Below are 24105 nucleotides of genomic sequence, written 5' to 3' on the forward strand. Positions count from 1 at the left end.
GCCCAGCATTTCCCTCTCTTTCCAAGGATCCCAACACTACAAGCATTTTTGCACTTGTTGGGAAGCAATGGCTTTGAGCAGGAGCACAGCAGCTGGTTAGCACAAGGAATGGGTTTTGTGGAAGAAGTGGAAAAATCAGACATTATAACAACTCTATGTGCAATTTAAACAGAAAATTGGAATAACCAGGACTCAAAACCTCAACACAGTTCATATTACAGTCAATGAAACCAGTGGCTTTTTGTCACAGATTGAACATTTGATAAGTGGCTCCCCACGCAAACAGCAAATGTTTCCCAGCAGCTCAGTAGCTGCCTGTGGGTGGCACAGTAATATAAGGTTACCAGGGAGGAACTGGAAAGGGAAGGGAGCTGCATCCTCCGGGGCTGCGCCACAGGGAAGGTGAGCGGCTTTTTCCAACACCTGGGCAAAAGTAAACCTTGAAAGTACTCACAGACATGCTGTGCAGAACACTGGAGTGGCACTCCAGACCCCGCGTCCTTACTGCTCTAGCAAAGAATCTGGGGGGTTGGAAAAGATCTCCAGGATCACCTGCCCAGCCTGTGACCAGTGACCACCTCGTCAACCCGAGCAGAGTGCCACATCCAGTTGTTCCTTCAGCACCTCCAGGGACAGTTGGACACTGGACAAAGCCCTTTGTTTATACGTGCCTCAGTTTCCCCCATGTGGACAGGATTAACTTCTTCTGTAAACCAATTCAAACACAAAACTTGCAATACTCAATTTCCTAGAAACTTTCACCTTATGTGGGCCTCCACAGTAGCACGTGGGCACTTTATTCATCTCACAAACCAAACCCAGCAAGTTCTTCCATACTTCTATTTGAAACAGACCATACAAAGTCTGAAAAAGCCACCCTAGTCTCTTCCAGGTGTTTCAGTTCACTGAAGGAGCCGTATTCACCAAACCTTGAACAAAAAGCCAGCAGCCTATAGGAAAGAATAGCACCTATGAACACAGCACAGCTTCTGCACCAGCCCCCAGTGACAAATGCTATTTCTCTTTAGCTCTCAGTATGGGACACACTTCTAATTCGCCTCCAGACCTGCTTACAGCTGATCCACCACTCTGGAGGTGCAGATACATGCAGAGAAAAAACTGTGGTATGAATAGAGCAAACCAGCTCCCCTCTTCACTGTCCTTGAAGTGGCTGAAGGGCTTGTCTTGGACCAAAATTACCTTCTTGATAAAAGCAGAGGGTAAAATTACAGCAGAATGGCCCATTCATGCAGAGGACAGATGCTCTTATTACTGTGGAAGCTGACACAGGAGTAGAAGGATCCAAAGGGAGGTTGCAAGGCTATTCTGTGATCAACTGCTTGATATAATGAAATCCAGGAGATTAAAGAAGTTCTGGACATGCATAAGACCATTTTGCACAGTGGGACTTAAGGAACCAGCTCCACCAGCACCTGCTTCAGCAAAGCAAAAAACAGTATCTGAAGTGCAGAGCTAAATTGCCCAAAATCTAAGCTGTATTTTCTATTTCTCCGTCTTTCCAAAACGCAGAAGATGACAAAACAAATTCTTGACTATGCAAATCCATATTAGGATGAACTTTATCACTGCTGAAGCCACTGGGGCATCGCCAGTTCGTTACAAAAACACCAGCTGGGCCTCTGCAAACCCAGCCCTCAGCCCAATCACAAGGCCTATATAAATTAATTAGTGCAGCAATTGAAAGCACAGAGGAGATGGGGAAATACCTCAAGTACAATTCACCTTTCAGAGAAGGTTGTGTAAGTGCCTGTCTGCCATGAAGGATCCAAAGGAGCTTGTTTGGATATATCCAAGCAAACTCTCATCCTGGACCCACTGCTGTGGAGAGCAGCTGAGCACTGTGGGCTGCACGTATTAGCTGAGCTATAATAATCTGTGTCATTCTGCAGCCCACCCCCAAAAGGCACAAAATAACAGGGTTACTTGTTTACCTCTGGCTTCTGGGGTAAAATTCAAACCACCTCTGCCTTCATTTTGTGGTTTCCATTTCCATCAAACTTTGAATAAAAACTTAGCAGCTGAGTGCTCGCTCAGTGCTGTGGTCATGCCCCTGTAATTATGACTCGATAGACAATTTCATTTGCAACCACCATTTCCTCCCCGGAACGAGGCCAGTTTTAGTCTCAGCCACTGCAGAGCCCGTCTGAAAAGTGTTTCTTTTGGCCTCTATTTAAAAAGTGAGAGTAATGGGTTTAACCACCATCAAAGCACTCAAATGAATTTGTTAGAAAGCTCACCTGAACTCCCCAAAATCCCGCAGCAGCAGAGCTGAATTTGCAATCCTGCCATAAGGGTCTTTCCCAAAGCACCCTGAATGCCCAACTGCTTCCTGGGATAAACAGCCCACAGGGTCTGTGCAATCAGATTAAACTCCATGCCTTCCCTGCTGCACGTTCCAGCACACAAACCAGGCATCTCTAATCAAATTCCAAAAGCCAGTGCGACGTTCCCACTTGAAAAAATATGAGATAAGATACAGGAAACCTATGCTGCGTAGGTGTCGTTGTCAACTCACAGAGTCAATGCTTTTTTTAACTGGGAACAGCTCACCTATTTGAAATTAAAGCTCTTTTTGAATCGGCACTCTGGAATTACATCACTGAATCTACAGGAGCATTACATTTCACCTTTTGAAGCTGACTTTGCCAAGCAGTTCAGGTAGTTTGAAATTCAGTTGTAGCCTTATTTTTTTTCTTTCACAGACTCACTAGCATAATTTCTAATTACTTCTAATTGAGATATCAAACTTCCTTGAAGAAGCCCTCCTCAGGCAATTACTTTCTTGCAAAGCTCCAGCTTTAATAAAAAGGTGCCCAGGCTTTAACTAGGACAGCAGAGAAATTAATTCCCACTACTGATCTGGCAAAGTCTTCATAACATAAGTGTAGGCAGTGAGGCATCCCATTGTGAAAATAAGCTCATAAAGCTTCTGAATGAGACCATTTTCTTAAAAACAAAAAACCATGTATTGTAGTTCTCATGGTTGTGCACAAAGTCTATGAAGCAGCAACACTGATTGCCTGGGGATGGTGCTTCGTGCAGCCACCTGACCTCCTGGGCCCAAAGTTGATTTTAATCTCAGGTGGAAGTTGTGCCTTTCCTAGTGCTCTTACAAATGCTTTCAGGCAGGAACACAGTCGTGGAAGGGTTTGGGTTGGAAGGGCCTTTAAAATCATCTAATTCCAACCTTCCTGCCATAGGCAGAGACATCTTCCACTAGACTACTCTGCTCAGCACATGGTCACGCATCTTTTAGGTTTTGGTCTGATATATTCCTCCAAATAATCTTTAATTAAATCTTAAGTGGGATAATCTTAAAGACAGTAATCTCCTGGAACTCCCCCAAGAACAGGAATGCTTCAGCTCTCTTCTCTCATCACCACTCTAACTTTCCATTAGAAATGACATTTTCCAGCCAACACATTTAGCTGCATTAAGAGCTCAACAAAACTATCAGGGCTTCTTTCCAGCCACAAAAGGACCTTCCACAGTAACAATGGTTGAAAAAACACCCAGCTGAAGCGACAAATCTCTCCCCGTGCCCTGCAGGCAGGCTAGCTGACCTGGGCCAGGAAGGCAACCAGGAAAACGTGCTCTTCTCCAGCTGTGCAAATTAAATTAAGGGTATCATTATAACACCAAGGAGCAGAGAGGAATTTAAAATTAGAGAAAACATCAACGTCTCAAGCATTCTCGAGGCACAGGAGCTGAGGAAATGCCGTGGGATGGGCTGTACTAGCAGGAAGGGTGCTGGACCTGACTGCACACCCAGCATGAGAGGCCTGGCTCACAAGCAGAGGATCCTCCACAAGACATGCCCTAGGAGCACTCCAGGTACATCCAGGAGCTCCCAGCCTTTCCCTGGGCAGGAACCAGAGATCTCAGAGCAGCCAAAGCCAGGCTGGTGCAGCAGCAGCTGGCCTGAACGCAGCTCGGTTCCTCAGTTTGTTTGTCACATGGGCCACAAGCAGTTGTTGGAGAATAAGGGAAGGGAGTGAACACACAGGAGCTGCTCAGCAGCCACAGCACTTCTGGAAGTTTACACAGCTGCAGCCCCGCTCAGGGGTTGGGGACACATCGAGTCAGGCTGCCCAGCACCAAACAGCCTTGAAAAATCGGACAGAATCACAGATCCTGCCCACTCCTCCATCCCCTTCCCACTGCAAACACCACCGGGAAGGTGCCACCCTTATCCCTCCATGCTGTTTGAGCCAGGTTGATCACCAGGCCATGAGTACCTATCCTGCATAATCTCAGAGCATCTGTGACAAAAGATTGTTTACTCATATTCACAAGATTATTTGAGTTCTCTGCTACAAAACTATTCTTAAACTCCTCCAGTACTCCTAGAAGCAAAAACCTAAAGCACCAACTGATCCCTCACCACCAGGATTTGTCAGCCCTAGGTTTTGAATAAGGAGGACCTCGCTGATCATAACTCAAGGGCAGGCACTACCCAGGAATTCCAGTTTAACCAGTTCCACGCTTTCTACCCCTCATTCCTCCCACTTTCTTGGAACAACAGCCAGCAACAAAACCCTGCCCCAACCTATACCGGAATAAACAATTCATTGGGATGAAAAGCCACCTGCTCCCCACACACAGTTAAAAGCATTTCCAAATTCCAGCTCTCTCCCAGCCAGCACAGATGGACACACCAGGCACACAGACACCCGCTCTGCTTCCAGCACAGCCTTTGTCCTGCTGAGACACAAAGCGATGGCAGAGGCTGCCTCCATCAGAGCTGTTTTGTTAAGGGATCACGACATAAACCAGCAATCCTCCAGCCACAAAAACAGTTCAGACTCGCTCCTAGCACACTTAAATTGCAATCTGCTAAAACACACGGGCACTCTCTGGCTTTTGGGGACCACATCCTGAGATCTGACTAATGCATCACCTGCCCCACATGTCCCCAGATGATTAAATTTAACATGAAACAGCTCAGTCATCACCAGAGATTTTCACTTTCTTGCACACCCTACTTCGTCCAGGGCGATTCTGCAGGAAGTAAATAACCCCTTTGCAAAGGAAGTGATAGCCCTGAGAGCAGGCAATAAAGCACTAGGATGGAGCCTGAATTCTGCCTTGCTCATCCCTGCAGGACCTGCCCTGTAATCCCTCCAGCATGGTGGCATTTAGGGCAGCCTGGGATTCGCAGCAGGAACAGGGCTAGGCAAATGGAGGCCTGGCCACCAGAGACTGCTGAATACTCACTCAGACACTGCTGCCTTTGCCAAGACAAAAATCGGCACAGAGGCTGTTCCTGCAGCGCACACCGAGCCCCAAAAGCACAGGACACTGACATCTCCTTCCCTGCTTGTGGCTCCTGTGCTGTTCAACACGTCTGCAGAACGCTTCCTTTAGGAACTGGCTACCCACAGGACAGATTCCTGCTCTGGTTAATCCCTGTCCCTGCAGGCCTAAGGCAGAGCTGGTGTTCCACAGCCTCCTATCCACACTGCACTGCCCTGGTGCCACCCTCTCCCTCTTGGCACCCCAAACACAAGGGAAGAGTTTCTGAGCACAGTGATCACATTGCCCTAGACCAATTCTCCCAGTCCTCCAATTCTCCCAGGGATCTCTATGCACAAGATTCATTCATCCTACCAGAACAGCTCAGGAACTGCTTCTGTCATCTTTTGCCTTTCAGCTTAGCTTTCTTTGAAAACAAATGCTAATATCCTTTGCAAAAAATCCAAATCTGATCCAAAACCAGACACATCACTGGAATGAATCACACAGCATTATTAATTCTCCCACCCATCAAAACAGAAATGTCTCACCTTGCAAAGCAATTGTAGTGGTTGCCCAGGCTCACAGAAATCTGTCCCATCTGTTAAAAATCCGAGTGCACTAAATGAGACTATTTGACAAGCACTCTGCTGAAAGGCAGCAAACATTTCACCCCACAATGGCTACTTCAAACCTAGACAGTGATTACAGGTAGCTGAGCTAGGTTCCTATCAGCCAGCACAAACACAGCCTTCCAAGAAAGAATTCCTTTTGAAGACTGAGCTTGTAGGGACACTAAATTCCAGGATCAAGCCTGCAACTGTGAGAAAGCTTCACAAAATCAGGTTTGGAAGATCTCGCACTCCGAACTGCTACAATCAAAAGCAGGGAACAAAGTGTTCCTGCCTTCAACACTAACAGAAATGGCAAATAAACAGGACCTCCACTTCACCTGCACACAGCATGCCTAACAGGCAAAGCCTCTGATTTCCAGCTCCAAGGGACACCCACAATAAAAGAGGAGCTTTGAAGGAGGAGAGAGGAATTGCACCCCCAGAGCTGAGCAGTGCTGGCACCCACCACCCCAGCTGCCCATGCACTGCACTCCCAAATGCTCTAGTGCTGCATTTTGAACAGCAGGTTAACCCCACACATTCCCCTGGGCAAACATCAGCCTGCTGCTGCTGATCCCCACACGGGCAGTGCAACACAACAATCTGCAGCCAACATCTCCAACAGACTCTGGGCAAAGGACACGTTCCCCTCCTGTTTAATGGAGATACAAATCCATTCCCAACACATTCCTATTTCAACTGAAATAGTTGTCACAAGCAAGTGACATGCCACATCAGAAGAGGAACTTTTGATGAGGAAGCTTTATTTGCTTTTAAAGTGCTCATACTCAAAAGAGGGCAAGGATAAAGAGGGTATGATCAATGCAGACAAACGCTAAACTGTCACACTTCCCCAAAAGCAACCTCAACACCAGCTCCAAATGAGGTTTTGTTGAAGCCAAACTTACCAGCAGCACTGTCAGCCATCCCAGAGAACTCATCCCACTGAGGGACCCAACAGCTAGTGCCCTTCTCCAGGATCACTGTTCTGCCTCAAGTTCAAGAACACAACATATTTTGTAGGACACCAGACATGTGGCTCTAAATCACACAAAACCACTACCCACCATATTATCTTGAGGATGCAAATCAAACCCCTTGCTGCTGGCATTAAAAATGAAAACTGCTTCCTACACCAAAGCCACCTTGGAAATACCAAAGAATTAAAGAATTTGAGCTTTCAGTACAACAGGACCAAACCACGGTTGTATTATGAGCCAACAGGTAATATCAAACCCTGAGGGATGCATTTGTGGAGAACACAGGAAGACTGAAGTCTACAATCACAGGTTCAATTATCTTAAATGATAATCAAAAGGTAGTAAGATAAACATTCACATCAGCATAAGGAATCCTACTCTGCATTTACTCAGCAGCACAGCAAAACATGACAGGGCAAAGCAATGCTCACGACATAATATTAAAAACAGTAATACTATTAAAATGAAAGAGCTGTTTCAGTACTCATTACATGCACAAGAAACACAGAAGAGCCTTCAGTGTTATCCCCTATGAAAAGACTGCTCAGCAAGAGCACAGGAATGAATCGGCCACGACACTCACGCGAACCCGCAATGGACTGAGAGCAAACTCCACCTGCTTGTTAAAGATTTCACTGCTATAGAAACTATGATTAAATACACAGAGCCATGAATCAGCCACCTGAAACGAAGGTACGCCTCAGCAGGCACAGCAGCACCCAGCACACTGACATTTCAGCCACCACCGGCCCCCAAAACTGTGATATTATGCAGAAAAACTGCTTTGTCCAGACATTTCAGCTCCCACAAACATTTACTCTTTCTTACCTTTGGGGCTGGTTGTTTTAGGGGCTCTCTTGGTTTTGTCAGTGCTTAGAGCTGCACATGCCCCTTACAGGAACAGCAAACAGGCTCCAAATCCATTTTGCCACAACTGGATGAAGCACCTAAAACCAAAGCCCTGGTGCCTCTGGGCCAGCTGTGTCCCTGCACTGCAATTCCAATCAAGCCCACAGAAAAGCAGGAAGAAGATGGCAGGGCTTACCAGCAGTTCCTCAGTCTAGCCTCTGAACAAAGTGGATTTAAAAGAGGTTTAATTTTCCCAGAGGCTAATGCTCTCAAATCTAAATAAATCCTCCAAAAGAAGAGATTATCCATAAATTTACTAGTTAGAAATGTTAATGTATCCAGTGCTTATGCAAGGACTGCTGCTCTCCATGCAAGAGTATCACCTATACAATTCCATGTTAAAGGAGAAATGGATTTCTGGTAGTTTCTCCCCCACCCCTCCTTCCATGCTGAAATGTAGCACAGCAGCTTTCTAAATCCCACTTCCCAAGAGCAACAGGAATTTACTGCAGAATCAAGGCAAACTTCTTTTTTCTATTTCACTGAAAAAGCTCTCAAAAATCCCCCCTTGCAGAAGAACTTAATACAAAAACAAGATCCATAGACAGGAAAGCCAAGTGTGAAACCTGAATAAGCATTTAAAAAAAACCATTTAAATAAAAACTTCAAATTACACATTCACAAAATACAGGACAAGGTGAAAATCAAGAAACAGTTCCTTGAACACAGCTGATGCTGGACTTACCCAACAAACCCAAACACTTCCTCCTGTTATTCATACTCTATTTACTAAAGGGCCCACCTACACACCATATGACACAGAGCAGGATGGGACTAGACTGGTAGAACCTGGCTGCTAATTATGGCCCTTAAGGCTGAGATGAATTAATTTGTCCCTCTAGCTATAAACAGGAGGACGACATCCTCACTAACCACAGGTAATTTTGGAGAGGATAGACAGAAGGATGAAACAAGGAAAAAGTGACTTGCCTGACATCAATCACCACAACAGCAACATAGCTGGGAGCTAAATCAGGCCTCCTGTCCACCTGAGCATCCTTATTTTCCCTGGACTCACAGTTGATAAGCAGAGAGAACACAGTCATTAAAACACAGATTGAAGGCTTCATCTGGAGGCTAGAAGCAGATGTGGATAATACTGGTTAGTGTAATCACTAGTGTCATGTTGATTTGGGAGATCCAGCAGCCTCACAACAACCCTTCATCACACAATTATTTGTTCTCCTCTGGCATCACACAAACACCCTTTACAAGGGAACAAATCTAGCAGGAGTTGGACTCCATGACCCTGATGGGTTCCCTTCCAACTCAGTATATTCCATTATTCCATAACAGCTTTTCTCCTGCTTCACCTGGTTTGCAACAGACACTAAGCTTAATATTGCCAAAAATAAAAGCCCAAATTTACGAGCACAAATCTGACATCACTATTTCAGTAATTACCCTCCTCCTCCTCAGTCCCAGCTGATAAAGATAACCTCATCAGCACAAGGTCATCCATCCAGGAACAGGGAGCAGATATTCCGTGGATCCATCCAGATTTCCACTGTCAGCATTGCAGCAGAGCAGCTTTAAAAAGGCATTCCCACAGCACCTGAGGCAGCCAGCAAAGACCAGCTCAAATCCTCCTGACCTTGCTTCCATCCTTGCTCAAACCCACTTAAGTCTCCCCTGCGCTGGGACCCGAAGGCTGGTGGGTGTTAGCTGTACCTGCAAACCTGCTGCCTGTGGATCTTGGCACTGCAGCAAACCAGCACAAACTTTTAGAGGGCTCTGGAGGGGAGAGGCATGGATTACACACCAGCAGCAGCAGTTTTGTGCATCTGCAGGGGAGTTATTGCCAGCACAGAAATAACAGTGCCCAGAGCCCCTTCCAGCAGGCACAGTGAGAAAGGCCGATCCCACAGCAGCGAGTTCAGCTGTGACAGACATCCCAGTTTGATTTTGAGTAGGACAGAAGGATTAGTCTGGAGAATACAACCTTCAAAGGCGTGTGACTACAGCCAAAGTCCCCTGAAAACTGGCACAGTGACACGCTTTGTTCAAAGCTCAAATACTCCAAAGACAACAGCCCTTGGTTTTATCCCCCGTCCATAAACACCTCTGGAAGCTTCACCTCCATGAGCACAGCCTGAGACACAGCTTGTGAACCCAACCTCAAGGCCACATCCAGCAATAATCTCTTTTTTTGCTAAGTCACCCTCTGCAACACAGTGTTTACACAGCGAGAGGGCTGAGCGTGGCCCACTACTAAACACTGTGCAGACACCAAACAAGTCACTGCTTCCCAAACTTTGATCCAAGCTTACAAATCAAACTTTTCTGTACTATGAGGGCCAAACTTTTCTTGATTGCACCCTTAAAAGCTAAGGGAGAGAAAAGCACATTAAGGGAGGTTCACCCTTCCCACAGACAAGTGTGAGGTGATGAAGGAAGCCCATATGGGGCAGCCTACAGGTTAGATCAGTGCTGGGGATTAATCTTGATGTATTTTAGACAACTGAGTCTGTGGCAACACAGCTGTCGTTAAGGGGTTAACTCTTGGGGCTTGGTTAACTAAAGGAAAACAATTAGGTACTGGCAGCCAAGCGATCCCTGCTTTTAGCAGCAGCTTTCTGGAGCTGACAGCGAAAAGGTTCAAACCTCTAACAGCAGTAAGCTTTACCGAAGTCCAGTGATCTTTCCTGAAAGTGTTTCAAAAGGCACCGACTGCACAGAAGTGCCAGGCTTGCACAAATCGACCTCATCAGTATGCACCTTGTTTTGCCCCATGACACTCAGCAGCTGCGGTTAATTAGTCCTTGATAATGAATTGCCCATCACGACTGCAGGAAGCCGGTAGGTGAGCGATTCCTAACCGTGCTTTGGAATCAGTATGCAAAAAGCACAAACGCTAAAGAGTAAAGTTAACAATCTGTTTACCCCTTCCCTCACTCCTCCAAGGCTGCTACCAGCCAAAGGCTCAGGGAAAAGCAATAACAAATCTATTTCCAGGGTTCAGCAGAGAGAAACCATTTGGACTGCTCTCAATTTTCATATCTTTGCCACCAGTGCTTTGTGTTATTTCTCTCAACTCATTCAAGTTAGGAGATGAAGCCTGTTCTTTTGGCTAATAGCATTTAAAGCCTCTCTCTGGAGATAATTAGTCCTCCCCATCCCATCCTCAGCAGAAAGAGCAGAGAGTCACCAATAAACAAAGAAATGCAGGCAGTGACAACCAGGGCATAGCTGAGACCAAAGCTGCCTCTCACCTCCCTATCTCAGCACAGCTGAGGATCAAAAACAAGTGACACCACAAGCAATAGAATGAACAACACAAGGGTTTTCACGTTAAGGGCTTCGTCATTTTGAAATCAGGAAAACAGCAACTCCTCACCGACAAGAAGCAAAATACCAACGTGGAATCACTAGATGCTCTGCCTGGTCACCTTCCAACCCGGACAGATCGTCCTGAGTCATTCAAAATCAGCAGATAAGAGCAAGAATTGGGAGAGCTGCAGCCTTTTACCTCTGGTTGCAGGCCTGTCACCCAGCCACTGGCAAATCACAACAACCTCCACACCTCAGCTCCTACCGAGACACAGGAAATCCTCTGGGCAGAGGACAAATCAAGGGCAGTCAGCAGTGGGAAAGCCCCTCTGCTGAAGCCTGACAAACTTCTGCATGTCTGCATGGCAGCTCCTCCCACGGGATGTGCCCTTGGATTCAGGGCACAGTTTGGAAGGAGTTAAACCCCAGCCCTGGGGATGAGCAGCCATGCTGGCTGCTGCATTCCTTGCCTAACCATGACCCCACTGTGCAGGGAAGAACTGGGAATAGTTATCACCACAGCGCTGACACGTCAGCAACAGCGACTAATTAACTGATAAAAATAGATCTCTGAAAGGGCTTTTTTCCCCTCGACACAAAGCCCAGGCCCAACGCTGCCACAGTTGCACATCCATTAGTTTTCCACAGGCTCCAAACTTGCTAGCTAAAAATAAAAGCATTCTCACACTCAGAAAAATAAACCCACATGGCATTTGTATGCAGAAAATCACTGCTAAAGAGAATTAGGGAACTGATTACGAATGACCTGGAGCATCTCCACTCCCACCTTAATGGATGCAGGAGCAAGATGATGTCTTTGCCTCCAACAGCCCTACCAGCTTCCCAGCAGTCCAAAGTTATGGGTTTGCCTGAAAAATTACATGTTTTGAGGTAATCCAAATTATCCCAAGGATATTTGCAGCTTCCTTCACTCATGAGACCAGCCAGAAAAACCCAGTTCTGTTTTAAGCCCCCCAACACCCAGACACAGGTTTTGTACAGCTTGTAACTAAATATTCATCACCAGCTAATAAACCTGCAGGAACCACAGTCTCAGCAAATTTTAATACATAGAATGCTCCAACACATGCCAAACACAATGAAACTTGATCAAAATAGAAGCCATTTGTTTAAATACAAATGATTTGGCTCTCAAAACTGTTATCAAATTGAACTGGAAAGGAAATTAACCAGTGGCTGAATGAAGCAGAAGGCTGTAAAATCACTGACCCAGCAGCACCAAAACAAGGATGCAATCACATTCCCCTTGTTTGTGGCACTGCCCATGCTCCCAGCAGGACTCCCACCCCATCTCCCAGGGGCTGGGAATGCTCTGTGCCTCAGACACAGCTCAGTCCTTGGGAATCCAGGAAGAAAACGCTCCTTGCAAAAACACTCTGATACATTATCAGCTAACAGAGTATCACCTGTGAAAGGACACACTGACACCTCCGCTTGGGACAGAGAGCACAGCCATTCCAGCACTGCTGGGAGGATCAGGATTGAACCTACTCTAATGAGCAAGGGTTTTTGTGGCCATCCCTGTGCAGATACTCAGCCTCAGTCGGCGTAGCTGTGACAGCCCCGTCCCTCACAATCGGCCTCGTTTTGGCTCTATTTTTTGCCCCTTCCTTCACAAAAAGGAATTTAAACCACATAAGCTGATGGTTTTAGGTGTTGTCTACTCTTAAAAGCAGTTTGGATTCATTTAAAAGGTCTGCTTGAGGAGCACCTGGCACTCCTGAGGAAATCGCAGCAGGGAGAGGAATCCAGTTTCACTCCCTTGCATCTTCTGCAGCACACCAGACTCAGCTGAACACCCTTTACCCACCCAGAGTGGGCTGTGGGAACTTCATCCATCCCCTTCCCTGATCCTGCTCCAGACTGGCTTTCGAAGAGCAGGAACATCACGAAACATCAACTTTAGCACTCACTCCTGCACAATTCCAGCTTTCTTCAAGCAACAAAGAAGCAATTACAAGGAGAAGGCTCCTGGGAAATCTCACTACACCCTTCCAGCACTTGAAGGAAGATGATAGAAAGAAGGAGAGTGACTTTTTATACAGGCAGAAAGTGATAGGACAAGTGGAACAGTTTTACACTCAACAAGGAGATTTAGATGAGTATTGGGCAGGAATTGTTCCCTGGCAGGGTGGGCAGGCCCTGGCACAGGGTGCCCAGAGGAGCTGTGGCTGCCCCTGGATCCCTGTCCAGTGCCAGGCTGGACAGGGCTTGGAGCAGCCAGGGACAGTGGAAGGTGTCCCTGCATGGCAGGGGTGGAACAAGAGCAGCTTTAAGGTCGCTTCCAACTCAAGTCATTCTGGGATTCCTTGACTCCAGTTCTCTTTCGAGGCTTGTGGAAGCAGCATTTAAACATCCTAAAGCTTAAACAGCTTTATAGTAGCATGGCAGGGGTGGAACAAGAACAGCTTTAAGGTCGCTTCCAACTCAAGTCATTCTGGGATTCCTTGACTCCAGTTCTCTTTCGAGGCTTGTGGAAGCAGCATTTAAACATCCTAAAGCTTAAAGAGCTTTATAGTTTATTTCAGCCTCAGCTGAGCACCTTCTCCCATCATTTCACCCTCTCTGCAGTATTTCAGTGCCAGAGAAGGGCACCAAGCCCTCGCCTACCTCCACCTGGACAAACACAGCCCAATGCAAGGCACAGAGGTAAATAATTCATCTGCGTGCAAACACAGGGAAAGAACAATTAAGCCAGAAAGCACAACGGGGACGTTTCAAATTTCAGTCAACATTAGGGCAGGAGAGATCAAACAAAGAAATACCAGCGGGGCTGCCTCAGAGGGAACTTTGGGAAGCTGCGAGCACTCGCGGCGAGGCACGGGAGGGCGGCAGGGACCGGAGCCCGGGTTTTACCGGAGCGCCAGCCCGAGCCGCTCGGCTTCCAGCCGCCCCCCGCAGCACAGAGCGCACAGGACGCCAACGCCGCTGCTCGCCTTCCGAGCCAGCGGCGGCTGCTGGCCCCGCGAGCCCGGTCCTGTGGGGCCGCTCCGCCGGGAGCCCCCGGCCCGGTGCCCGCACAGCCCCGGCCCTTCCGCGGCATCGCCGGGGCGCCCCGCTCCCCCTCCGTGACCGCCCGCGGGCAGAGGGCTGGGCTGCGCCGGGCCGGGGCTCTCCGGGCCCGTCCTTCCCCCGCCGAGCGCGGTTCCCTCACGGTGCCGGCGCTCCCGGCCCCCGCCCGCCCTTACCTGCCGCCGCCGCCGCCGCCGGGACGCGCCGCCGGAAGCCGCGCGCGGGGCATGCCGGGAGATGTAGTGCGGCGGACGGGCACGCCCCGGCGGGAGGACACGCCCCCGGAAGCCCCCTCACGGCAGGCTGTCGGGGGCAAGGCGGCCCTGCGGAGCAGGGGTGGAAGGAGAGGGGCTCCGGGGTCCCTTCCGACCCAAACCATTTGGGCATCGCTGGGTTCACGGCGGAGTTGGTCCCGGCATTCGCTCCGTGGCTCCCGCTGGCTCCGGCGAGCGGCGCTGCCGCCCCGGGGAGACCGGCGAGTCCCGAACCCAGCCCAGCCCAGCCCAGCCCGTCCCGCCTGGGCTTGGGCTCTATTTCCATTATCCATTTCAGCCCACGCAGCGGATCCAGCAGTCTGCTTGCATCTGGCGGGAATGAGCTGCCCACACTCAGGGCAAAGGTGTTTCATCTCCAGCCCCACGTGAACCCCTCACAGCGGGGGCAGCTCAGCCCCAGCAATGCCGACTTTGCAAAGCACTTCGGGCTCCGTTACTCGTAAAATGTTCCTTCAGCACAGATTATTATTATTATTATTATTATTATTATTATTATTATTACCACTACTGTTATTTCCTGTTCCTTTGATGTGTACTAAACATCACTAACACATTATGTTTTTAAATTGAGGGCAATTGTAGTGGAAAAAAAATAGCATCTATTGGGATCATAACTGTCAGCTTCAGGTAGGGAGATTATTAACACACCTGCCCTGCAAGAGAACAGTGAGAGCTGTGGATAAATTATAGATAGGTACACAAATTGCAGGCTTTAGTTGTGCACTGGATGAGGAATTTATTGGTTTGTAATTGTGACCAAGTGAGCAGCCCCCAGGGCCGGCTCAGCCCGCAGGCCGCCGGTGCTCCAGGGTGGCGCCCTGACAGAAGAGCTCTGTGCGGGGCTCCGCTGTGCTCTCCACCGGGAGCTCTGCCACAGCCGGCAAAGCCCAGGGAGCCCCGTCCTCCTGCCTCAGCTTCCCAAAAAAGCTGCCCTCAAACCTCTGTCCCCCAAAACAGGGGCTCTGCCCTGTGAGTCCCCGGCACACTCTCTGCAAGCCGGCCCAGGGGCAGCACGGCGGCTCCCCCGTGCCGCGGGGGCCCAGAGGGGCTCAGAGCCAGGCCCTGGCTCCTCCGGCACACCGCGAAGCGCCGGCCGTGCAGAGCCGGCCCCTCGCCGGCCGCGCAGAGCCGGTCCCCCGCCGGCCGCGCAGAGCCGGCCCCTCGCCGGCCGTGCAGAGCCGGCCCCTCGCCAGGGCTCTATCAGCGCCTTCCAGGGGCTCTGCCCACGCCCTGATAACTGCTGGCTCCACAGCACGGGTGCCCTGCTCTGCCCCCAGCAGCACTGCAGCTCAGCTCTGCGCCAGCAGTGCAGCAGAGCAGCCGCCTGGACACACGGTGGGATGAGGATCCTGCCTAAATATTCCCAGGAAGATATAACAGCCAGGAAAGACTGGAATCAGCCACCACCAAGGAGAGTTTACTGAAGTCAAATCCACCCCCCTCAGGCAAGTGGGGAGTACTCAGACCTCCCACATCCTCCCTTGGACAACTCAGGGATGCTCCCAAGTACTCCCAGAGCAGCAAGAGTCTTGCACTCTACTTCTGCCATACAGGAATAGCCCCTGGGCAGACCAAGGGGAAAGTGAAAAAGGAAAAAGAATTTAAAAATAATTATTTTATTTTTTCAAACAAGATTAATAGCAAAGTTACAGAGGCATTTCCATGCCTAGTCAGGAGTTAATATATATATTTAAAAAAATTAGAAATAACTTAACTGGAGTGATCACTCAACAGCCAAACCAAGAGTGGCAACGGTGCTGGATCCTGCTCCCCAACAGGCACCTCCATGTGCTGCTGGGAATGCTCTGGCATGTCTGGATAAAGCCATGGCCAGCCCATCCCACCCTGCCACCCGCACAGCAGCAGAGGGGCTGAGGGAGCCTCATGTCCCCTGAAGCTGAGGCAGTGGAGATGCACCAGTGGCTGGAAAACAATGCAAAAACGTGTAAAACACACTCAAGTATTCCTATGCTTTCCCTGCTCCTGCCCTGGCACTTAGGTTAAAGGCACTTCACATCCCAGACTGCAGGGGATGAGGCAGAAAGGTGGGGAGGGGGTGCCTGGGCAGCACCCCCACCAGCAGCTGTCTCCCAGCACAGCAGGACCCAAAATGCAGGGATGAAGCCTGTGATACCCTCTGGCCATCTCTGGCAGGGGGACAGTCCTCTTCGGTGCCAGGACACGTCACAGGGGTGTGACACCAGCACTGCAGCCACACACATCCCTGTCTGGCTTCACTGGGGCCAGCACGGAGCAGGAGAGCACTCGCAGCTCTGTCGAGCCCAGGGCAGCACTTGGGGGTCTTCCCAGCACCGACACCTTCCTGGGGGCTTGCCCCTCCTGGGAGAAAGCGCAGGGAAGCTCCCACTTCACTTCCACAGCTCTAAGCCCGTGAAGCAGGGAGACAATACTCCAGATGAACTTCCAGGGCTCCAGCAGCGCCCCGGCCTCTCCTGCAGAGCCAGGGCAGGGCAGGAGCAGAGCAGCTCAGGTCATGTAGCGGGTGACAGCCCTGAGGGCGTAGAGCAGAGCCGCCTGCATGCGCGCCTCCAGCAGCAGCAGGTTGATGTGCACCTAGGGGAGAGCGGGGTCAGGGCACGGGCTCAGCACCCCGAGCTCCCTGCCAGGGGAAGGGACGGGCAGCACCTTCTCCGAGTGCTTGAAGTGCCTCCAGAACTGCGCGTAGATCTGCCTGGTGGTCCTCTCCGGGTAGCAAGCCACTGTCTTGATGTAGACCTTTAGGTTGCGCTCCAGGAGCTGGTTCACCTCCCCGTAGTCGTAGTCGTCATAGCTGCAGAGAGGAGGGTGTGTTACTCCAGACACAAGCCTTGTGCATTCACAGAATCCCAGAATGGTTTGGGTGAGAGGGGACCTTAAAGCCCATCCAGTCCCACCCCTGCCATGGCAGCAACACCTTTTACTGTCCCAGGCTGCTCCAAGCCCCATCCAACCTGGCCTTGGACACCTCCAGGGATCAGGATTCCACCAACTCTTTGAGCAAACTCTGCCAGAGCCTCACCACCCTTATTGTAACTTTTTACTAAATTCTCCTTTCCCAGGGCTGTTCTGAACAGCATCACTTTGCCATAGGGAAGCAGCAGCAGCAGCAACACTCTAAGCAAGACCGAGCCACTGGAGCTGCTCCTGGGCTCGTCCCGAGGCGGAGGAGGAAGCCCAGCCAGGTGCTGGGGACACACCGGATGCCGAAGACGCAGTGCACGTAGTTCCAGATGGCTCGGCGCAGCACAGAGGTGTCCACGCCACAGTGCATGGCAATGGTGTTGTAGGTCAGGTTGTAAACCACCTGGAACTTCTCATCCAGGAGCTGCCCCACGTCTGGGTACAGGCGGTTGATCAGCGAGTAGCCGTGGTCCTCCCAGGTGTAATCCTGGTGGAGAGAGGATGCTGGGGTAGGGGTTTGGTGGGGAAAAGTGGGGTCTCTCTGTCCTGGTTTCAGGAAGGGTAGAGTTAATTTCTTCTCAGTAGCTGTTCCAGTGCTGTGTTTTGGATTTGGAATGAGAAGGGTGTTGGTAACACACTGAAGGTTTGGTTTTTTTGCTAAGTTGGGTTTATCCTCAGTCAAGGACTTTATTCCTCTTGTTTCAGGCTCTGCCAGTGGGAGGGAGCATAGCCAGGACAGGTGACCTGAACTGACCACAGGGATATTCCACAGCAGAGAACGTCATGCCCAGTGTATAAACTGGAGGGAGTTACCCAGAAGGGGCCAGTCTGGGTTTGGGAAGGGGGGTCAGGCATCAGCCAGCAGGTGCTAAGCAATTGCATTGTGCATCATTTGTTTTTTCCCTTTTCATTGTCATTATTATCATTATTTACCATCATCATTGTATTTTACTTTATTTTCAATTATTAAACTGTTTGTATTTCAACATACAAGTTTTATTTTGATTTTCCTCCCTGGGTTGGGGGAAGAAAGTGGGGGCTGAGTGAACAGCTGTGTCAGGTTTCATCTCCAGCTGGTCTTAAACCACAACACCCCCCAAAGCCAGGGACACAAGGTGGGGTCCCCCCTAAGTTGACACCTCCCCCCAGTTCTCAGCACCTGGTTGCTCAGCTCCAGCCCTGCACCCACTGTCCACAATCCTGGGAACAACCCTGACATAAACAGGAGGCACCCCCAGACCTGAGCACCCACCTGTGCACGGAAAGTGGGGGGGGCCTGCTCCCCCCTCCGCGTGAAGTCCTTGTATCCGAATTCAGGGTCCTCCAGGAAGCAGCGGATGTTGGACTGCAGGGAGGGATCCAAAGCATCTACAAGGGACCAATGCAGTGGCCGTGAGCCCAGATGGAGTCAGCTGCCCTGGGGAGCTGATCCCGCTCTCCCTCAGGCAGATTCTGGTTCCTTTCCCCCTCCTCGGGCTCCCCTGCCCCAGCCAGTGGCCCCCTGTACCTCCTCACCTGAGGAAGGGACCAGCAAACTTTCTGTCTTCTCCAGCTCGAAGCGCGTCGCCATCTCCTCCTGTGTGACTCCTTCCTCCTCCAGCTGGTTTTCCTGCAGCAGCTTCATCCTCTCCATCAGCACCTCCACCTCCTGCACGGCATCTGTGTCCTGGGGAAGCACAGGGCAGGGTCAGCCCTGGCACTTGGGGGAACCCCTGAGCATCTCCCTTTGGGTTGGTCCTGCCCAGATTCCAGCAGTCCCCATAACCCTTCCCCAGGCCCCAAAGGGAGGAGGGGGAAGTCCTGTGGAGGATGTGGGAAGTACTGCATGGCTCTAAAGCATCAGCTGTTCCCAATAAAGGCCCTCCGAGAGATGGGCCACTCTACACTGGAGACAAGCCTGGAGAAGAGAAGGCTTCAGGGAGACCTTAGAGCCCCTTCCTGTGCCTAAAGGGGCTCCAGGAGAGCTGGAGAGGGACTTGGGACAAGAGCCTGGAGGGACAGGACAAGGGGGAATGGCTTCCCACTGCCAGAAGGCAGGGATAGATGGGATATTGGAAAGGAATCCTTCCCTGGGACAGTGGGGAGGCCCTGGCAGAGTTTGCCCAGAGAAACTGTGGCTGCCCCATCCCTAAAAGTGTTAAGGACCAGGCTGGATAGGGGCTGGAGCAGCCTGGTCTAGTGGAAGGTGTCCCTGCCCACAAGACAGGCTTTAAGGTCCCTTCCAATCCAAGCCAATTTGTGATTCCCCATAAAGCATCCCAGGGCACATTCACACCATGCAAGGCAAAGCCCCTCTTACCCCAGAGCCCCCCATGCTGTCCCCAGAGGCAGGGCTGCTGTGGCTGTGGGGTGAGGGGGTCCAGCAGCTGCTCCCCACGTCCTGGTCCTCCTCGGGTTTGATGCCGCAGCCGAAGACAAAGGATGCGAGCGAGTGGTAGTGGGTGAGGAGCACCAGCGCCTGCACCAGCTCCGCCAGTGACCAGCTGTCCTGCCCCGGCCTCAGCAGAGCCTGCCACACACAGCAGGGGTTGGAGAGACCCCCCAGCCCTCAGCTGCACGCCCACCACAGCCCAGGGCTGGGGCAAGCCAACGGCAGGGATACAGGAGTGCACCCATAGACCCAGCAGGGGAAAGTCACCCCTTCCCATCCCACTGACTCCCTCAGCCCTGAAAGGGTTAAACCTTGGGGGCTGTGCACGCAGGAGGTGGCCCCTGGGGTCAGTGTGCTTTGGGGGGATCCGTGCTGGCAGCATCAGCTCTCACCTCGATGTGCTCCTTGGTGATGAGCCAGGGCCGGTGCGCCAGCAGCTTGTTGATCTCATTGAGGTTCCGGAGTTTTTGGGGGGCGCAGTGCAGCCCCCGCAGCCATGCAGGGTTGCCCCCCACCTGCAGGAACTCCCCCATGTGCAACCCCACCAGGTAGGAGCACCGGTGCCGGGCTGCTGCCTGCGGGGAGAGCCAGCAGTCAGCCTCCAGCACTGCCTGGGGTCCCCACCCTGCTACAAGCCCACAGAGAAGCCAAGGCAGGGAGCCTGCCCAAGGCACGGAGCCCACTCGTCCCATGTCACTCCTGGAGGATTTTCCCTGGGGATACGAGTTCCAGACAGGGGGATTTCCCCCCTCACTACCAGTGCCAGTCCCCAGGGGCCCTGGAGGGAGGGTGTTGGGGTACGCTGGGTGGGCACCAGCCCCAAAGGGGTTTGGGATGTCAGACCAGAGAGGGGTCCATCTGTGGGGACCCAAGTGCCTCCTGAGCAGCAGTGCTGGGACCCCACACAGAGCCCCGTGTCCCCACACCCCAGGGCCCCGCTGCTCACCATGATGGCGATGTAGTGGCGCTTGTGGTAGGGCAGGGGCCCGTCCATGCGCAGCAGGAGGTACTGGGTCTTCCAGAAGCTGCTGAGGTACTGGGGGTGCAGCCCCATGACCATGGCGACGTGGTCCACCCTGCCTGCCGAGACAAAGGCCTCGAGGAGCTGGTGCAGGCTGCTCTCCCCGCCTTCCTGAGGGACCTGCAGAAGGAGAGGAGGGAACGAAGGGCTGTGAGCTGTAGGCCCCCACTCTTCCCAACCTCTTCTAACCTAAGTGGAGACCCCCCCCAACAAGCAGGACCCAGGAACCCAAGAGCGCCAAGGCTGGATCCTCACCCCACTGGAAGCGCCCCGCCTCCGGAACGGGCACCGCCGGGGGCCCCCGCTGCCCGTGTCCCCACTGCCAGCCCCGGGGGGCAGAGGGGGCTTGGGGGTCTCCATGACAGAGCCCACACAGGCTGTCCTGCTCAGCCTGCGGGTTGGGTTGTTTGTTTGGGCTCTGGAGTGCGGGGGAGGAGATGGGGGTCAGCCCCCAGCGCAGTGACGAAACCACGGCGCTATCTCTGCCCGAGGAGCAACATCTGGAGGAGTGAGTGTGGGCGCTGAGATAGGGCTCAGGTGCCCTGGGGATGTCAGGGCAGAATGCTGGGGTCGGGCAGGGCAGGGGAAACACAGATGTGTCTGTCTGAGTGGGGAAACGGAGGCAGAGGCAGGGCAAGCAAACACCAGGGTGAAATACAGCTGTTCCCCTCATCTCCAGAACGACCCCCCCACAATGCCACAAGGATCTGCTTGGGGTGGGTGACCCCTCTCCACCCCATCCTCAGCATCCCACCCCCACCAGGCACTGGGAATCGGGGGTTGGGAATCCTTCCTGTCACCCCACCCGCAGCTGGGAAGGGTGAAGGAGACCCCACCCAAGCCAGTTCTCATCGCTTTACCTCTCCCAGGGGAATGAAGGTGCTGGGGCCCCTCGCCAGCGCCCGGGTAGCCTCGATTCCTCTTTCCTAGGAAGGAAGGCACAGCTGGGAGTCAGCGGAGCCGCGGAAGATCCCCGTCGGCGTCAGCGGAAGGGGTGACTCAGGCAGACACCGGCACGGGCCGGGGCCGTGTCCCCCACGCCCTCTGCGTCAGGCTGGCAGCGCCTGACGAAACCGGGCTGCGATGTTGCCGCGCTGCCGGACGCGTGTGACACACCGGGACAGGCAGCTGTGACACCGCGCCGAGCCGGGGCTCACCGCGCCCGGGGAAAGCAGGGGATCCCGCAGGACGGCACTGTGCTTACGGCTCCTCCGGGGGCCACTAACCCCCCCGGGGCACAAAATGCCACTAAACATCATGATTTCCCCCCAGATTCACAGCTAATGCAGAAATGAGCCCTTGCTCGCAGGGCTGCCCCTGCAGGGGCTCGGGTCCCTTCTGCCCCACACTGCTCAGGGCTGGAAACCCCCACAGCACCCAGGGAGTCACTGGGCGAGCTGGGCGAGCTGCTTCCACAGACCCGCAGAGGGGACACCACGGCATCGTTCAAACCCCGGCAGCCTGCTGCAGCCTGGCACCTTCCTGAGCCGCAAAGGGGTGTGCGCCGGGGACGGGGCGATACAGCCCGGGAGCCCTTACCTGGCCGCCCCGGCGGGCCCCGCAGCCCCGGTGCTCCTCCGGCCCCGCGGGGCTGCACGGCGAGCCGGCGACCAGCATCACGCTGGGGCTGGGCGGTGGGGACGGCCCCGGACAGCCCCGGCCGCTCCCGGTCACCCCCGGCCGGTCCCGGTCACCCCCGGTCACCCCCGGCCAGCCCCGGCCAGCCCCGCGCCCCGCAGCGCCCCCGGGACCCCGCGCCCGCCACGCTTACATAGCACGGGACGGGGACGCGCCCCCGGCCCCCCTCGACCAATGGGAGCTTGCGGGCGTGACCACCCGGCAACAATCAGACCAATGACAATAGGGGGCGTGGCCGACACGCAGACATCAGGTCTACCCAGAGCCGGCCGCACTTTGCCGAGCCCGCACTGGAGCGGTGGAAACGAGTCCGGGGCAAAGAGAAACCATTCCGGGGCAAAGAGAAACCATCCCGGGGCAAAGAGAAACCATCCCGGGGCAAAGAGAAACCACCCCGGGGGAAACCACCCGGGGTAAAACCGCCCCGGGGGAAACGGCCCCCGCGCCGCTCGGGTGGCCCCAGCTCCGGGCACCAACATCAGAAGGATATGGAGCTGTTGGAGCGAGCCCAGAGCAGGCCAAAGTGCTCCAAAGAGGGCTGGAGACCCTCTGGGCTGAAGACGGGAGAGCTGAAGGTGTTCAGCCTGGAGAAGGCTCTGGGGAAACCTTAGAGCCCATTCCAGAGCCTAAAGGGGCTCCAGGAGAGCTGGAGAGGGACTGGGGACAAGGGGGAATGGCTTCCCGCTGCCAGAAGGGAGGGATAGATGAATATTGGGAAGGAATTCTTTGCTGTCAGGATGGGGAGGCCTTGGGACAGGGTGCCCAGAGCAGCTGTGGCTGCCCCTGGATCCCTGCAAGTGTCCAAGGGCTTGGAGCAGCCTGGGATGGTGGAAGATGTCCTTGCCCATCCGAGGTGGGCAGAATGAGATGAGCTTTAAGATCCCTTCAACCAAAATGGTCTGGGATTCTCTGACTCTTTTACTGGGTTTGGTGTTTTTCCACAGGAACAGGGGAAAAAAAAAAAAGTAAAAAGAAGGGATAAAACCCCACGCTCAGAACCATGGGCTGTCCCAGACACAGCACTGGTAGCAATCTGGCGCTGCCTGGCAGCCCAGCACAGCCAAGTGCAGCAAACAGGAGTCACTGCACAAACAGCTCAGGACTCTCCTGGCAACAGCCTCCTCTGGCTCGGCTGAGCTCCTGCCAGCAGCACTGCAGCAGCAGCCACAGCCAGGGCTACAGCACCCTCTGCACCAGGAAACCTCCCTGGTCACTGCTCCTGGCCCTTGTCCCTTCCTGGGACTATTTGCAGGGTGTTTTGCAAACAGCTCTGTGCTGAGGCTGGGGGGTCTGGGTGCCTCTGGCCACCTCAAGGTTTCCACTTCTGTATTTCCGTTTGTGTCATTTCAGAGGCACAATTTGGGGGCCATTTCATCTGATCCAAGGAACGTGGCCCCTCGCTGACCAGGGGTCAGAGGTGCTGTTTATCCCCTGTCACCCCAGTCCAGCTCTGTCACCTGCTCCCTTGGCACGGTCACGCCCCACAGAGCTGCTGGACACAGGGCACAAGCAGAGGTGCTGCTGGTCACCAGCCAGCCCTGGGGCTGCCCAAAGCGGCTCAAGTGCCCAAGGCCAGGCTGGACAGGGCTTGGAGCAACCTGATCCCGTGGGAGGTGTCCCTGCCCCTGGCAGGGGTGGAACAAGATGAGCTTTAAGGTCTCTTCTGATCCAAACCATTCCATGATGACTCTACAGTTCCACCTGAGGCCACGAGCTCTGTGTTTGCTCTGGCTGAAGGCATCAGCCTGGAGGGGAAAACACATCTCCTCCTTTGCATCAGTAAAGGCAACACAGAGCAAGCAAAGTGGGGGTGGCAGAGAGGGGGAGGCTGCCTCTG

The 24105-nt window shown here is 52.9% G+C and overlaps 2 protein-coding genes across 2 annotated transcripts in view; both read right to left on the reverse strand.

The window, feature by feature from the left end:
* PHACTR4 (phosphatase and actin regulator 4) overlaps window positions 1-14285 on the reverse strand; it is a 58960-nt gene extending 44675 nt beyond the window's left edge. The window contains exon 1 of the mRNA XM_041404657.1: window positions 14239-14285. The gene's annotated coding sequence lies outside the window, so the exon portion shown is untranslated. The remainder of the gene's footprint in view (window positions 1-14238) is intronic.
* A 1652-nt stretch (window positions 14286-15937) lies between these two features.
* On the reverse strand, window positions 15938-22358 carry SESN2 (sestrin 2). The gene is made up of 10 exons (XM_041404665.1): window positions 22170-22358; window positions 21491-21556; window positions 20556-20750; window positions 20002-20184; window positions 19538-19747; window positions 18754-18904; window positions 18491-18606; window positions 17535-17725; window positions 16984-17128; window positions 15938-16911 (listed from the first exon to the last, which is right to left on the reverse strand). The coding sequence occupies exons 1-10, from the start codon at window positions 22245-22247 to the stop codon at window positions 16825-16827; spliced, it is 1422 nt and encodes a 473-aa protein (XP_041260599.1). The 5' UTR covers window positions 22248-22358; the 3' UTR covers window positions 15938-16824.
* Window positions 22359-24105: the final 1747 nt, after the last annotated feature.

This window comes from Onychostruthus taczanowskii, unplaced genomic scaffold (genome assembly GCF_017590055.1).
Source record: "Onychostruthus taczanowskii isolate IOZ18803 unplaced genomic scaffold, ASM1759005v1 scaffold218, whole genome shotgun sequence".
Lineage (NCBI taxonomy): Eukaryota > Metazoa > Chordata > Aves > Passeriformes > Passeridae > Onychostruthus > Onychostruthus taczanowskii.

What these genes read in the sequence shown, in the direction of transcription:
- SESN2 (XM_041404665.1), bottom strand. Translation starts at nt 22,247, where the DNA reads ATGCTGGTCGCCGGCTCGCCGTGCAGCCCCGCGGGGCCGGAGGAGCAC. An exon ending in GGGCCCGCCGGGGCGGCCAG is followed by an intron (nt 21,557 to 22,169) that starts GTAAGGGCTCCC and finishes CTTCCTTCCTAG; the next exon opens with GAAAGAGGAATCGAGGCTAC. An exon ending in CCTTCATTCCCCTGGGAGAG is followed by an intron (nt 20,751 to 21,490) that starts GTAAAGCGATGA and finishes CTCCTTCTGCAG; the next exon opens with GTCCCTCAGGAAGGCGGGGA.